A 15,851-nucleotide genomic window follows, 5' to 3' on the forward strand; every position below is an offset into this window, starting at 1 on the left:
CGATACTGTCGATTTGCTTCGGAGTTGACGTGATAACATCATCACCAAAGGTCTCTCTAATTGCGTCCACATGAAGGATGGTAGACCTGGAGCCCATACTATTGATGCATACATGAGGGAAGGGGTCACTAATGAGTCAAAGAGCCATCCCTTAGTCCGTGGCTCTTGAAATTATGCCCGGTGGCATTGTCTCTCGAAGAGTGAGAGGGATGCATACCCTCTCGTTAGTCTATCTTTGGCTGCCTGGGTCATCGAGAATTTACCTAAGCGAGCACTAAAAGTGACTCCCAAGTATACATATGATCCCACTACCTCAACTAGTTTATGAGAGAGGGTTAGGTGACATTTACTGATAACTCGGGACGATGTATGAAAGATAAGGACTTTAGTTTTCGTTAGATTCACTACCAGTCCTTGTTGTGTACAAAAGTCATATAGGGCATTAAGTTGCTTTTGTAGGTCGTGTTCCGACTCTGAGAGCAAGATAATGTCGTCTATGTAGAGTAAGAGAGAAAGAGAAGAAGAAGAAGAAGAAGAAGAAGAAGAAGAAGATCACTTTGACTTGACTAGACTAGACTAGACTAGACTCCGAGAGCAAGACAATGTCGTCTGCGTAGAGTAAGAGAGAAAGAGAAGAAGAAGAAGAACACTTTGACTAGACTAGACTAGACTCTGGGTGGAAAGAGACAGAGGGAGAGAGAGACAGGGGAGGGTGTTTACCATACTCGGATGATTGAAACAAACCCGAATGCGAATGCACGTATGACGTATGGTACGTATGGTTATACTATATATGTATGTGTGTGAGAGGGAGAGAGAAAGAGAAGAAGAAGAAGAAGAAGAACACTTGACTTGACTTGACTAGACTAGACTAGACTAGACTCTGGGTGGAAAGAGACAGAGACAGAGAGAGACAGAGGGAGAGAGAGAGAGACAGGGGAAGAGAGGGGAGATGGAGTTCGAAGCTCGCAAGCTCCATACCCTCAGAGCTCTTTCCTCACCTCTCCCTGACAAGTCTCGCAAGGGAGATGTCGACGCTCCCATCGCTGACCTTATCCATCGCATCAACAAACACCCTTCCTTCTTCACCACAAGTTCTTGCTCAGGTCGTATCTCCATCTCTACTTCCTCGCCTTCTTCTTCTTCTTTTGCGCTTTCTTCCGGGCCTGGGAAAGACGCAGATGATGATGTCGTCAGTAGCTCAGATCCGAAGCTTGAGAAAGTTATCCCAAATCAGAAGAAGAAGAAGAAGAAAGGAGGAGATTGGAGCTTTGTTTCTCACTATCAAGCTGATCCGGAGGAGGTGTTGCGAGCTTTGATGCAAAATTGTTGTAACTTTGAAGAGGAGAGAAATAAAGAACAGAATGGTGGTAAGGTTGAAAAGGAAAGGTATATTGACCAGCAGAAGTACACTGAAATGAATGGTGGTAAGGTTGGAGAGGAAAGTGAGGACCGACCGAAATGTGGTATGTATGAAGAGGTAATGGATGGTCAACAAAAATCTGGTAAAAATGAAGAAGACAGATATATTGAGCAGCAGAATTGTGGTAGCTTAATGGTGTTCAGGTTCGAGCCTTTCATTCTTGCGGCCGAATGTCGAGACCTTGCCTCAGCTCAAGCTTTGGTCTCTTGTGCCATATTTTCAGGATTCCGAGAATCAGGTAACTGTTTATGTTTCATAAATAATCATAATCTAGGAGGCATTGGGAATCTGGTAATTGTTCATGTTTCATAATATAATCTAAATCCCGGGGATTGTGAGTATCTGATAACTGTTTATCGTCTGTAAACTAGTCTAAGTCCAAGAATATGGTAACTGTTTAGGTTTGAGAGGCTCTTCTGGATTCCTACGATTCTTGTAGTAAATAATTTGTTATGCTCTTAAATTTTCAATCTCGAAGATTCAAATAACTATTTATGTTCATTTAGTCCTAATCCCAGAGAATCAAGGACTAGCTGATGGCTAAAGCTAGTAATTGACAAAATTTTAATTTATTCTATAAAATGAGGTGAAGAATTACAATTAGAAACATGCTGACATGAGGAACTCCGCCTTATCATGCACAAACACAAGCTTTTATCAACCAAGTGACTGTGAAATTCCACAAAAGGATTAGCTTTGAGATTAACAAAAGTGTCCAGGTTATGCTGCACAGCTTTCTGAATTCAGACTTAAGATCTCTGCCTCAAGAGACCAAAACACTGCCATTGCTCCCTGTTGCTAATTTCTTAGATTGATATATCTCTTCTTCTTTTTTCTCCTTCCCAATTATCTCCCCTTTAGTAGCTGGAGAAGTCCTTATGTATAGCCCATAATTAATTGCTGTTTTTGTGTTTTATTTTGTAGCTTGAGAAACACCCACCCTTCTTTCATATCTTCCCAATTATCTCCCCTTTAGTAGCTGGAGAAGTCCTTATGTATAGCCCATAACTAATTGCTCTTTTGTGTTTTATTTTGTAGCTTGAGAAACACCCACTCTTCTTTCATATCTTCCTTAGTTTTCACATCCGTGAATAGACCCATACATGCAAACTTGGGCAAGAGCATTCTCACACACTCCTAAACATATTAACATGCACGCGTCATGAAAACCATTGCTAACCGACGGGACAAATACTTGGGGTCCAAACCAATGGCCCAACACAGTATATACAAGTTCGTTTTACCCTATGGCACCAGAAAAAATACAAATCGATGTGACACTAGTGAATAAGTTTGACTTTGGCCAGCAAGGTAATTGATTCAACATATGAGAAAGAGGAAATATGTAAAACAACATCCTCCAAGATTTCGAAGATTGAATGCATTCTGTAGGAAATACTCATATGACAACACATACTCATACCTTATATATAATCGAGCTTAATATGTGTTGTGCATACGGTTAATAAGGTGCTAAACATTTGCTCGTTGTTACTCACCTTTTGTGCTATTGTAAACACTTTTGGTTTTTTCCTCTCCCATTTCATTATCAATTGAATCTACTTAGTGAGGGTTTTCTAACGTATTTGCTCTTTCTTAAAACTCTTGGAGGATTCCTGATTGTCATGGAAAGTGTCTTCTTTCTCATTTCACTGGTCAATCTTTTTATAGGCTTAACCTTGTGCGCACTTGTCTTAATCAGTAAATATGTATACCTTCATATAGACTTAGACTTAATCTTAATCTTGTGTTAATGGGTATGGAGTGACATGCATGTGAAAGAAAATGGGTAATGATTAATGTAATAATTTACGTGAGGAAGAACTCAGAGAATCTAATAAAATCAACCATACCAATTAGTGAGTGACTGATGATGTCTGGAACTGTCCACCTGTGTGCTCCAAATGTAGAGGTTAGATGACTATTGAGACATATATTGGAAGGACTGGCACCGTTGTGTCTTGTATACATCAGGGAGATGTATTATGTAGAGTTGAGATTGTAACAGTTGCTCATCCATCAAATTGGACGCTGTCCATAATAAACAATTGGTTTGTTAGATTACTGTTGCCATGATACATACCATCTGTGGGTGTTGCCCCATGCCCTGTCACCGCAAGGATGGGCCTCGGCATGGCTGGACCCACATTAGCCGTCTCATAACCATATGCTACCTGTTTATGCTCATGTGTCCTAATCCTCAGAATGTAATCAATGTTTATGCTCATATAGTGTTAATCGACAATTGATTATCTAGATTTCATATGCTCTGTATTTATCTCAACTAGGATTGTTCATTAATTCCAGAATCTTGCTCCTCTCAGTCAAGTGTGGTGGCTTTTTCTTAATTTATGTGATTTAAAGCATACTTTTTACAAATTCTTCTGTTCTTTTGATGGAGATATAAGCTTTTGTTTCTAAATCCTAAATGAGTAAAGCAAAGGGATACTTAACCTGATTAGTGATGGATTTTTAGGTATCACCAGTATGAGGAAACGCATAATTGTCGCAGTCCGCTGTTCGATTCGTATTGAGGCCCCTATTGCAGTAGGAGACCATCTTCTCGTTAGCCAAGATTATATAAGATTTCTTGTAGCGATTGCCAATTCTAAACTGGCAAGCAATCATCAAAAAACAAACAAGTTTTTATCTTCTTTCATCCAACAGGTGTCAAGAATTTTCACTTTGCTTATGATTTTTGTCAAGAAGACATTCTGAATGATATTTTTCTGCTTCATTATGATGTATTTAAATAGGTTGAGGCTACTTTACATAGAGAAGACATTGAACCCAGAGTCTCTTTCAAACAACAAAAACATCTAAAGCACGAAGAAAAATGTTACCTTTCAGAGAAATGCAATACTAAATCAAGAAGACTTCAATCCAACGACAGAAAGCTTTCAGAACTTGAGAAGAGACAGCTGCGCCTCATATCTAGGCTCGATGAAGCTGAAAAGAAACTTCATGATTTATTTCGTGTACCTGTCTTAGATGTGGAGGAGTTGCCTGATTTGAAAATGGGAACGCGAAGTACTATTTCAGGTCAACAATCTAAACAAGGTCTGGAGGCGTTGTCTTATTCAAAAATGGGAGTGGGGAGTATTATTCCCGAACGACAATCTAAACAAATTAGAGAACCAGAGTTCAAGTTACCTCTAAAAGGTAGGTAGGTATTCTCATGCTTCATCATTGATGGATAAGGTTTTTAGCTGATGATTTCATTTTTACATGGTTAGAGGCATATTTTAGTTTTCTTATGCCAACAATCACACTGCCTATTTAGAAGTGCTAATAGGACATTGCATTAGGAACTAGTATTTTCTCTTTCTTCGTTTTGTTTATTTGAACACTGCATAAACAATGCAGCTTATTAGTATGGTCCTATATGATTTTATTATGTGTACCTGCTGAATATTTTTTTTGTTGCAAAATTTTCTATTTCCACAAGATTAAAAGTGTACAAATAGACTGTTTCTATGAGTTATGAAGTCATAAATTCATGTGTTTGGGTAATATTTAATTAAAAGTTTTCCCTAATGCAGATCTGAAAGGACAATATTTAAGTGTTTGAGTGTTACGTCGGACAAGCTAATCGCTGGGGTCACTCTACATGTTCCTTGCATTGCCTTCCAGGATTTCCTTCAAGATCACTGCTGAGTTTTGGTGGGTATGGGGGCTCTCTCAGGCAAGGACGTCAAAATGACTTAGTTCTTCTAACACTTGATGATAGTGTGGTGCAGTCTATTGATGCCGAAAATCCACCCACCCCAAGGATGGGTCATACAGCATCTCTTGTTGGCAGTAAGATGGTTGTGATAGGAGGTAGGGAGGATCCAAGCAAGCCATTAGGTGACGTTTGTGTGCTTGTGCTTGATAAAATGCAATGGCAATACCCTCAAATGGAAGGTGTTTTCTTTCCTCCAAGGTATTTCTACCTGTTATCTATTGTTCATAATATGAATCAGAAAAATCTCTGAAATGCCTCTTCAAGTTTTGTTGTTTTTCCAAATGCCTGTGTCCAGACCTCGAAGAGAGAGAGAGAGAGAGAGAGAGAGAGAGAGAGAGAGAGAGAGAGAGAGAGAGAGAGAGAGAGAGAGAGAGAGAGAGAAAGAGGGTATGACTTCACCATATAGGTGATCATATAGCACATATAACGGCTCCAGGCAGGATTGGGCTAGGGCATTTGGGGAAGTAATGGAAATTTAGGGGCATTTGGGAAAAGGAAGAAAAACTCGGGATTTTTTCCCTATAAATTATGGTTGCTACTCAGAGATAAGATTCCTTCCATATTTTGTTTTTGCAGACATAGGCATGCAGCAGTCACCATTGAAGAAAAGGTTTATGTGTTTGGTGGTCTGACCAATGAGAAAGTCTTAGGAGATCTCTATATTCTAGACACTAACATGATGCAATGGACTCTGGGAGAATATAAAGAGAAAGTTCCAGCCCCGCGACACTCTCATTCTATGTCAGTTATAGATAAAAAAATATATCTGTTTGGTGGCTTCGATGGTGCATCTATTCTTGGCGATTTATGGGTCTTAGATCCTGGAACCTTGATATGGACATGCCTGAACCTAAACACAGTACGAAGATTTTCTCACTCTATGACCGCTTCCTCTGATTTCTTGGTGCTTCTTGGTGGTTGTCCATTGACTAAGAATAAGAATATAGTCACTTTTCTAAATGTGAAAAAGAAAGAATGGAGACATATTGTATGTGATGTCCCACATGAATCTTTGTTTGTACGTCATACGGCCACTTCTATAGGGAATGAGATTGTGGTGATTGGTGGTGGGGTGACCTGCTATGCATTCGGTATAAGGTTCAGTACACCTATCCTTATGGACCTTGGTTCATTTTCACCAAATAAGACACATGAAAATGGGGTCATTCATCATCCAGAGGCTAAGTTCGCCCTTCAAAATGACATGTGGGTGCTAAAGATCGACAAAGCACATGCAAAGATTATCAAAGATTATCTGAAGCGACATGGTTGGCTAGATATGAGAAAGAAGGTTAAGACAGAGGAAGATGGCTTGCGTGTGGTTTTTCCTATTACTGTAGAGGCAGCAAATAAACTGCAAGAATCAGACCTATATGATAGGATATTCAAAGACTGTTTTAATGTTGTTGATGGTTCAGTGGATTGTGAGATAACTCAACTTAAAGGGCAAAATGAGTCAAAGTCATCGAGGGATCCACGAGAGGTGTTGTATAATGATGTACTTTCCTTATTGCGAAAGTATGATAAACCTCAATCTCTGATTGAGGAGTTGCCGAAGAGGTAAGCTTTTTGATTTCTTAATTTAGTGCCTTGTTCTTATGTTTCAGTTTCAGTTTTCTAATATTATTAGATAAAGTAGGGTGGTGTATCGAGATTTACAATGTCAAAATGTAGATGTACTAAACATAATAAAACTATGCCATATTTAGCAATTTGCACATATTAGTTGAAAAGTTATAACACGCTAGTAAAAAAATAGTAGTCTAGGCTATTTGATCTGTTAGAGATTATTTCTAATCTAAGCATAAGACAAGGAAGTAAATGATAGATAGAAGGGTGCCAATCCTCCCAACCACCCCTGAGCAAAGGGATCGAGATGGAACTTGCACTCGCCCAACTCAAGATTCTGTTCACCACAAGATCATAGTCTTGACGTAGTCGAATAATGTGTCTAATGAGGGTATCTAGGCCTCATATTCATAGCCAGACCTAAGGCCGCTAGACAAGCTCACACTTGGCCTTTATGGGTTGTCTCAATCCCTAGGACTAAAAGTAACCCTACCTTCTTTACACTCTAGAACTCTCGATAACCCTCACACTCTTATCTTCATGTGTAGAATACTACAGTACAAACTACCACGGGATAAATTATGATCATGCCCGTAACGTGATCCCTTTATAGTAATTCCATAGACTTTGTCAGTTAATTTCTTGGTACTGCTGAAGCTATTGTATACAGTAAGCTAAATCTCATATATTTATACATTTCAGATCATCTTGGTTTTTACTTTCTGATAATGTAAATAGTTCAGAAAAACCTTGTAACAGAGGATATGCTTTATGCAGATGGGAAAGACTTGATGATATGGCAGTGCTTCCTGCTGACGCTTTTAAGAATGAGATCTGGTCATCCTTGGGTGAAGAATTATGGGCAATTGTAGCACGGTCTTTGAATGTACAACGTGTTGCCCGTCAGGTGAGATTTACTGTTTGTACATGTTAGGTTACTTTCTTTTGATCCTAACTCCCCCTCCCTGTCCCATGTGTGAAATTAATTGTCTATACTGAATGACCCCACTAATAGAAATTTAGTGATGTGGCATTGTTTTGAATAAACTCCTTGTTTCAACTGCTTATTGAACTTTTGATTGCATTGCTTTCTCTTCAGCAAGATTATATTATTTGTAACTAGTGCTATAGATTATATAGCTTGCAAATAAAGGCCATATTTCTAATGATGAATTGCTGTACCTCAGTCATGTTTCATTTGCTGCATGATGCAACTATTTCATTAGCAAAATCTGTAGGAAGTGGTTTTAAGCTGTGTTATTTCATTTCTCCTCTGCTCTAAAATATGTTAGCTCTTGATTGATTGCGCCATAATATTTATAGAAATATATCACGTTAGTGAGAAATAATATTTTATTTGGTAATAACTTGAAGTATGTTGTGCATGACTTCTAGGCTCGTGTGGCGGCCAATGGCACAAGGGACAGCAAATTGACCTTACTTTTAGGAAGTAATGGTTGGGTACAACATCGAGAAAATAGTATTTTATACTGTTTTGATGCCACAAAATGCATGTTCTCCTCAGGTAACGTATCAGAAAAGATGAGAATAGCCAAGTTAAACTGCAGCGGTGAGACAGTTATTGATTTATTTGCTGGCATTGGATATTTTGTCTTGCCTTTCCTTTTGAAGTGAGTACTCCTGATTTCTAGTCATAATCAAAGATAATGATGTCTTAATCTGTTTTATTTTCTGGTGATGGTTTTGTTAAGTTCTTAAAGTGCCTGTGTAATACTGGGACAGAGCTAATGCAAAGAGAGTATATGCATGTGAATGGAATCCTCCTGCCTTGGATGCTCTTCGGTATAATTTGCAAATAAATGCAGTGGAAGATCGTTGTATTGTTTTAGCAGGAGATAATCGATGTACAGCTCCCCATGTAAGGCTCGCCGAGTTCATTTTGTAATAAAAAAAGATATTCCCCAAAGATGCGTCAAGCTGTATAGTTACGTATGACTTGTAATAAATTATAAAGAAACCATCTACTTGTTCATGGTGAAACACAGGCAATAGAAAGCTTTTCAAACCAGGCTTTCAAAACAATAGATTAGTGTATTACACAAATAAAATAAAAGGAAGTTCTTTTAATTGTGTATAATGGCAAATGTGATTCCAGGGGATAGCTGACAGAGTATGCTTAGGGCTTCTCCCAACAAGTGAGCATTGCTGGGGTGTAGCTGTCAAAGCTTTACGGTAAGCCACATGTGTATACAACTTTCTAAAACATTATAAATATAACAATAGAGTTTCCTTGTCTTAAGGATGACTGGTGGCATGCTACACATTCATGGAAATGCCAAGGACACTGACGAACAACAATGGGTTCAGTATGTATTGCTCTCAGTAAAAAGCCTGGCTGAGAAGGAAGGTTAGTATATCCTTATTCCTATGCTTGTATTGTATAGGGTAAACACCAAAAAGTTCACAGAAGTTACCACAATTCTTGTGTAATAGCAACCTTTATCTGTACTAAGAGGAGAATGTTAGTGCATTTTTGAAGACTCAAGAGATACCTTGGTTAATAGTGAACTAGTTGGGAGTATTTTGTTGTTTCCCAGGATGTGATACCGAAAACTCTTTGTTTGACATTTTTTCTGTAATTTGATACACTAACAGGATATCAATGGGATGTTCATGCTACTCATATTGAGAGGGTGAAGTCGTATGCGCCTCATATATGGCACCTTGTTGTAGATGTGAAGTGCAAGGCAACAATTATAGGAGGTTAATTCCTATTAAGATCTGGCAGCTCTGTTTTGAATAAGATCTTCTTTGCCATATCAGGTCTGAGAACACTCAACAAAGGCACGTGGTTCTATCATTTTGATTAATATCAATCTTTTCCTAACATATCCCATCCATGATGCATATAGATTGAGAATTCTTGAATTTCTTATTGCTACAATATGCTGGCAAAATTGAATGGCATTAGTACATTAGTAATACGTTAGTTCCACATGCCATTTTTGTAAATCTTTGTCTGAGTTAGTTTTTTTGACACATTTTTAACATACTAGGTGTTGCACACAATCTTTTTCACATGCATTATTTTTCAAATAAACGAACAGTGAATGGTGGGATCAATTAATGCCACAATCAAGGGGACTGAAATTTTCTTCAAATTAACAATTATAATTATGGGTTGATATCTTGTATGGACAAAATGTCACATTCTTTGATGGATTGTTAATGTATCTTTTTGGTCTCCTTGGTGTTTGTAAGTACACAAGTTTTGTACATAATTATTATTTTTAGGTTTTCATCATTTTGCAAATGTTCACAAGGATAAAGGATGTTATATCCTTTATCTAGGAATGAAATCCACGCGGTAAAGTAACCAATGAGGATTATGTATAACCTACCTCTAGAAGGCCCAAATAGTTGGCTAACATCGTCCAAGTGAATGATGTTAGATATATTTGAGTGAAATTGTTCTCTTTTTGTGTTTTTTATCGTATCCTACTGTTGATGCTCGTAAAAATTGAATTGCGGTCCCAACCAAACACCCTTGAAATTGTGACTCTTTACTTTAGAAGTGAATGCATGCCATATTACATTAGCTTTTGTCGAGGTTTTTGAGACCATGGTTTGTTTGAATACCTACTTTGTCTTGTGACATGTGAAAACATAAATCATCTATCTCACCAAGACAAACCAGTTTCTTGTGCAATGTTTCAACTTGGTTAGTGAAATCCTCATGTACCAAGGGGAATAGTATGGTTTGCCCATTTGAGATTTGCCATGGTGATTTCAATGCAGCTTTGTTCTATGGTTATCGAGTCAATGTGAATAGTTGTGAGCTGAGCTTCATTGCATTGAAGAAATATGCTTGCATGCACACACACACACACACACACACACACACACACACACACACACACACGTGCAATGAGGAAATTGAAATGCATTGGAAAAGGGACGGTGAGTTTGTTATTAACACAACTTAGAATATAGACAAAGGGTTGGAAAGTCCTCAATCAAAGCTTCGTGAGAGTATATAGCAAGTTTAAATTGGTAGTACGTACTAGTAGCAACAATTGAAACAAAGAGCTTTGCTTTGTCAAGATACTCCTACTCTTATCATCTTCTTCATCTTTGTTTCTTCAATTGGGTTCTAGTTTTCTCTTTTATTCATGGAAAAATCATTTGATCCTGGTTTCTTGTGACATCAAGAATAGAGGGCATGAACATTACTTCCTCACAATCTATGGGGAATATTGATATGAAAACAATTCCTCCAACAAATAGAAATATTATGTTAGAATGTAATTGTGCTTAGCACCAATGACTTATGTACAAAGTGTTGGTATCCCCATATATAAATGCTATAAATAATTGCAAATTATGTGTGTTATGGTATACAAGTCATAAGAGGCCAAGATGGATGGGTATAAAAACACAAGGTATGAAGAGATTTTGTTTTCAATTGAAATGAGAGACGTTTTTGGGTCATTGCCTTAAATATGGTGAATGAAGCCACTTTATGGTAGAATGTCAATTTTATTGTCCTTCAGCTATGAAGGTTTTGAATGAAGGGAATGGTACGGAAATAGTTGGGAGAGATTTTGGGATGTCAGCTATTGTGGCTGTTATGGATAAAGATTGGTAAGTATGGGCATAAAGATTGGTAAATGACTCATTTTGGCAAGTATATAAGATTGGTGGTGGAGATTTATGCCCCTAACTAGGCTACTCAATGTATTGCATCGTGGGGCTCACTTTGTATAACTCTATCTATGGGCTGCCCATGATTACCTAAGAGCGATTTAAACAAGTGATTTGATGCATGGCACATTATGTCACAATGCTCAAATCATAGATAGAGCCCGAGCAAAGTGCATGGGTTTCATTGGCTATTGAGGTTCACATAGTTGGATGATGTGTGGACATGGTTGGATGGAAATTGATCTACGATTTACCTTGCAATATGTATGACATACATAGACGGTTAGACATGAAGTAGGTTTCCGAAACACAAGATCGGAGTGTGTTTCCGACACATAAGATCGGAAGGTAATTATAGGGGGGGGTATTGCAGAAATATTGGGAAATTGTATGGGGGTTCATTGCTGAAGAAATATTGGAAAAGTATGAGAAGAATAGCATGAAATAAATGGAGTGGGATGATTGAATGTAACCATTGAGTTTGCAGAGAAAATGGGCACAAGACTTTGGAGAGATCTTCTTCTATTCATGATACTAGAATTTCCTGCTTCTTTCTTTCTTTTGAGTAGGCAAATTTCATGGGGGAAGACTGGAGATTCAAAAATTCTCCATCGGCAGTAGCCTTACTCTGTTTCCCCTGATGTCTCTGTGCTTCCTTTGAAGCATTCTGCGATATTCGAAAGAAGAAAGAGGGAAGAAAGGAGCCATGGCTGAAGACGGAGAAGAAGATGACTATATGGGCGACCTCTCACGCTTTCTTCAACCCCAAGAGCTTCTCAAATCAACGCAAATCTCTGTAAGTCGTTTTCTCTCTCTCCATGTTTCTGTGTATTTCTGTATGCCTTCTTCACATATTTCTACTTTTCCTCTTCCTTTTTTTAAAGTATGTTTCCATGTATTTTTCTATGTCTTTTCTATTTCTTCTACAGATTCTATATGTCTTTCATTCTGCTCAACTTGAACCTATGGTGTTTTCAGGATGCTTCATACCCATCTCAATCTCAAGGTCTCAGCAAGAATCAGAGAAAGAAATTGAGGACTGAACTACTTCAGAAAACAGAGGATGAAAAGCGATCTGAAGGTCTGAGCTCTGCCATTTCTTCTTCTAACATTGGATTCAAAATGCTACAGCAAATGGGTTATAACCCAGGAAAAGCTCTAGGGAAACATGAGCAGGGAACCTTAGAGCCTCTAAATCTAGATGTGAAAAGGTCACGGTCGGGTCTTGGAAGAGATGAAATTGAAAAAGCAAAAGCGATTGCAAAAGCAAAAGCAAGGGAAATTGCAGATGAGGCGAAAAAAGGTATCACTAAACAAAAGAGGGATGAGTTGGAATCAGGTTTTCGGGAGAGGAGGAAGAGTAACTGGCAAGGTTATAAGCTTTTCTGTGATTATCGGAAAGCTCAAACAGCTCTTCAACATCTCGAAGGATCTCCTCGACAACACAAAGTTCCCCAAGAAGATGAGTTGGAGAATCTCGAAGGGAAATACTTACAAGATGGTAGTGGTAAAGATGCAGGAGATGGTCCTGAGGAAAATGAGTCTGATGAGGAAATCGAACTTCAGGTGTGTTTTTTGTTATAATCTTTCTATTTCTTCTTGTTCGATGTTGTTTTATGTCTAAGATGATACCGACATGAATATTAAATTGTGAACATTGACCCGGAATTTTGGGTTGAATATAAGGCAAGAATGCCACCTTTGGGCATATAGTTTAGGTCAAGTTCCAAAGGTATGAAGCCCGCAAAAAGGGTGAAATAATATGGGTTCTAAATTGTGGCTAACATTATGGGCTATAAAATAGTGAGGTATTCGTCACTCCCTATATACCAGAGTTCGGAAAATATGCATCAAACATGAACACATAACATACAGTACATACAATGATGTACTTTTTTATTCTTAATGGCTGAAATATTTCATCAAAATCCATGGCCATTATAAATGGGTCACACATTATATATATGAATTAGTCATAACAGTTTGCTGCAATTGATGAAAAATTTAAGCTCTCCTTAGGAATGATGCCGGCCTCATTGTGGTTATATTTTTTAGTACATCTTGCTAAATAAAATGATAGAGAAGTGATCAACTTATTGAATGCTTGATTGAAATTTATTCATTCTTTTACTTTTAGTGAAGTCTACTAATGCTGATGTCTCTTAATGTAGGACCTTCTAGATTTGTTAACAAGGTTGCGATCGGAATATTTCTATTGTTTGTATTGCGGGTGTAAGGTAAGTGTACAGTTACTTATGTGCAAACCTGATCATTTGGTAAGTCTGTAAAAATGAAGTTTTCTTTTGCCTCTCAGTATGAGAATGCGGATTCGTTGCAATCTAACTGTCCTGGCATGGATGAAGAGGATCATTAATTTGGTTTTATTATATAAACACAATTGGATATTGCAAAGCCCAGACTAAACAAACTTACCACATGTACAAATATATTGATGGAAGGAGAATGGAGCTTTGTGATGATGGCATTGATCTATGGGGAGAAAAAGGTTGCTCTGAAATGTGTCTAGAGTTCGTGGCCCTTCAATAGTGATCTCTTTCAAAAATTTGAAGGCATATATGTTTTGGAGGCCCACATTTAGAGATATGGAACTATGTTTTGTTGGTTTTGCGTGTTGGTCACAGATTTCCCAAGAAATGAATGAGAAGTGTGAGAGTTTCTTCCTCATGACATCTAGTTCAAGATGGACAAATGGAGTTGTGCCTAAATATTGTTGGATCCTACATCATCCCAAGAAAATATATTTTCAAACTTTAAAAGAAGACTCCTGAGTACATTTTTTAGAAATCTGGAGATTAAGAAAGATATCTATGAGTTCTCTATAAAGACTTATTCTTTATGGCATTCAAACCAACAGTCATTTGGCAGCAAATAGGAGGAATCATATGCTTGATGCCCATGTTAAGTGAAGACTGTTTTTTATAAAGCCGTTGGTCCTCGGCCATGTAGAAACCAAGTTTTAAGCGCCTTTCACAAAGAAAACATGTACTTTTGATAATATTGCAAAAAAATTGTCAGTTTGTCTATCAATCTCTCTATTCGTATTTTTTTACATTCTGTAGTTGAATGGCGGAGACTTAAGGTTTAGGGTTTAGGTTTTAATATAGCATGCTTATTATTCTTTAAACTGTCATCTTCTGTCTAGCACATTAGTATTTGTTTTCTTTTATGGACTGCTTTTGTGTGACACTTGATTTTATTCTTATTTAAGGGGTTTGTGTCGTGGATAGTACTACTTTAGTGAATGGGCTTGATTTGTTCCTCAATTGACACCTCAATGTACCACCAAAGAGGATAAATTTAGGATTATATGAGTGCTTGGTTAGGCATTGTCTAATGATGCCAACAATTGGGCATTACCAAGTTATTTAACATAGGTCCTTACAAAGCAATAGACTCACTCAGCTTTTGTTCAATTTTTTACTTGGTGATTCTCTTGTTTTTTTGTTCAAATTGAAATTTTGGAATTAAGCAAAGCTAACCTAATGAATTATTTTAGTATACTTTCATTGCGTCGATGTTTAGATCTTGCTTTACAACTATGGATTCTATAATCTTTTCTCAAATCTTTCCAGAAAGATAAGGATGTTGTCTAGATGTAAATGATTGTCATCTCCACCAAACCATGAGAATGATTGTCAAGTGTCCGAAAAATGTACACAATAATAAATGACAAGGGTATTGGGAAGTATCAAATACTTGAATAGAAACCATGGATATGTATCAATTAGTCTTGTATATGTTATTTTACTCATCATGAAATTTTCTTAAATCTTGTTTAGATTATTTGACCATAGAGAAAAACCTTACCCCAATACATTATGGCGTTAATTTTCGCTATTTGCACAAATTTGGTTGGAGCTTAAAAATCCACGAGTTGGAATTTGTATTAAAAATCCACGAGTTACTTGGGGTTAGGATACATACTTGGGGCCCCTTCAATTATTGTTTGATATATGCATTGCACAACTTCTATCTGTGTTAATGATAGACATCATTATTATTTCATGTCACCTTAAAAGTGTATTGAGTATTTGATATGCAAGATTTTATGTCTCGTATAACCGTATATTTATTGATTATAAGTAGTTTATGTGATGTTTGATATATTTGGCTTCAATAATTCTCTATAAATAGACGGTAAATTCTGGCATAACCTTTAACAAACTAGAAAGATAAGATTGGAATAGGAACACATTCATATGAATCTTCGGTCTAGTTATCATTATACACATTGCATAAATGCCAAAATCATTGGAGACCTTGTACGACAACATGTACCTCAAAACATATATGAATTTGATATTATACTTTTTGAGATACAAGATAAATAAATCCCTTGTTTCATACAACTAACTTTGACAAGATTGTTATTCCAACAAAATTGTATGAGGTATACATCATATTCCCTTTGCTAACTTATCCATTACCACTCTTGTTCCCCATGTT

At 37.3% G+C, this 15,851-nt stretch overlaps 2 protein-coding genes across 2 annotated transcripts; both read left to right on the forward strand.

Moving 5' to 3' along the window:
• Nucleotides 1-928: 928 nt before the first annotated feature.
• Nucleotides 929-9,730, forward strand: LOC147848363 (tRNA wybutosine-synthesizing protein 2/3/4-like). Its single transcript, XM_087338459.1, has 12 exons — nucleotides 929-1,661; nucleotides 3,900-4,090; nucleotides 4,180-4,589; nucleotides 4,790-4,796; nucleotides 4,996-5,348; nucleotides 5,727-6,710; nucleotides 7,497-7,626; nucleotides 8,115-8,350; nucleotides 8,463-8,598; nucleotides 8,836-8,912; nucleotides 8,981-9,087; nucleotides 9,336-9,730. Exons 1-12 carry the CDS (start codon nucleotides 953-955, stop codon nucleotides 9,446-9,448), a joined length of 3,453 nt encoding a protein of 1,150 aa, XP_087194585.1. The 5' UTR covers nucleotides 929-952; the 3' UTR covers nucleotides 9,449-9,730.
• A 2,334-nt stretch (nucleotides 9,731-12,064) lies between these two features.
• On the forward strand, nucleotides 12,065-14,432 carry LOC147848364 (uncharacterized). Its single transcript, XM_087338457.1, has 4 exons — nucleotides 12,065-12,180; nucleotides 12,363-12,950; nucleotides 13,556-13,621; nucleotides 13,699-14,432. Exons 1-4 carry the CDS (start codon nucleotides 12,091-12,093, stop codon nucleotides 13,756-13,758), a joined length of 804 nt encoding a protein of 267 aa, XP_087194583.1. The 5' UTR covers nucleotides 12,065-12,090; the 3' UTR covers nucleotides 13,759-14,432.
• The last annotated feature ends 1,419 nt before the right edge of the window (nucleotides 14,433-15,851 follow it).

This window comes from Azolla caroliniana, unplaced genomic scaffold (assembly GCF_043228905.1).
Source record: "Azolla caroliniana isolate FFs.n. ecotype wild unplaced genomic scaffold, voAzoCaro1.0.p SCAF_378, whole genome shotgun sequence".
NCBI classification, from domain to species: Eukaryota; Viridiplantae; Streptophyta; class Polypodiopsida; order Salviniales; family Salviniaceae; genus Azolla; species Azolla caroliniana.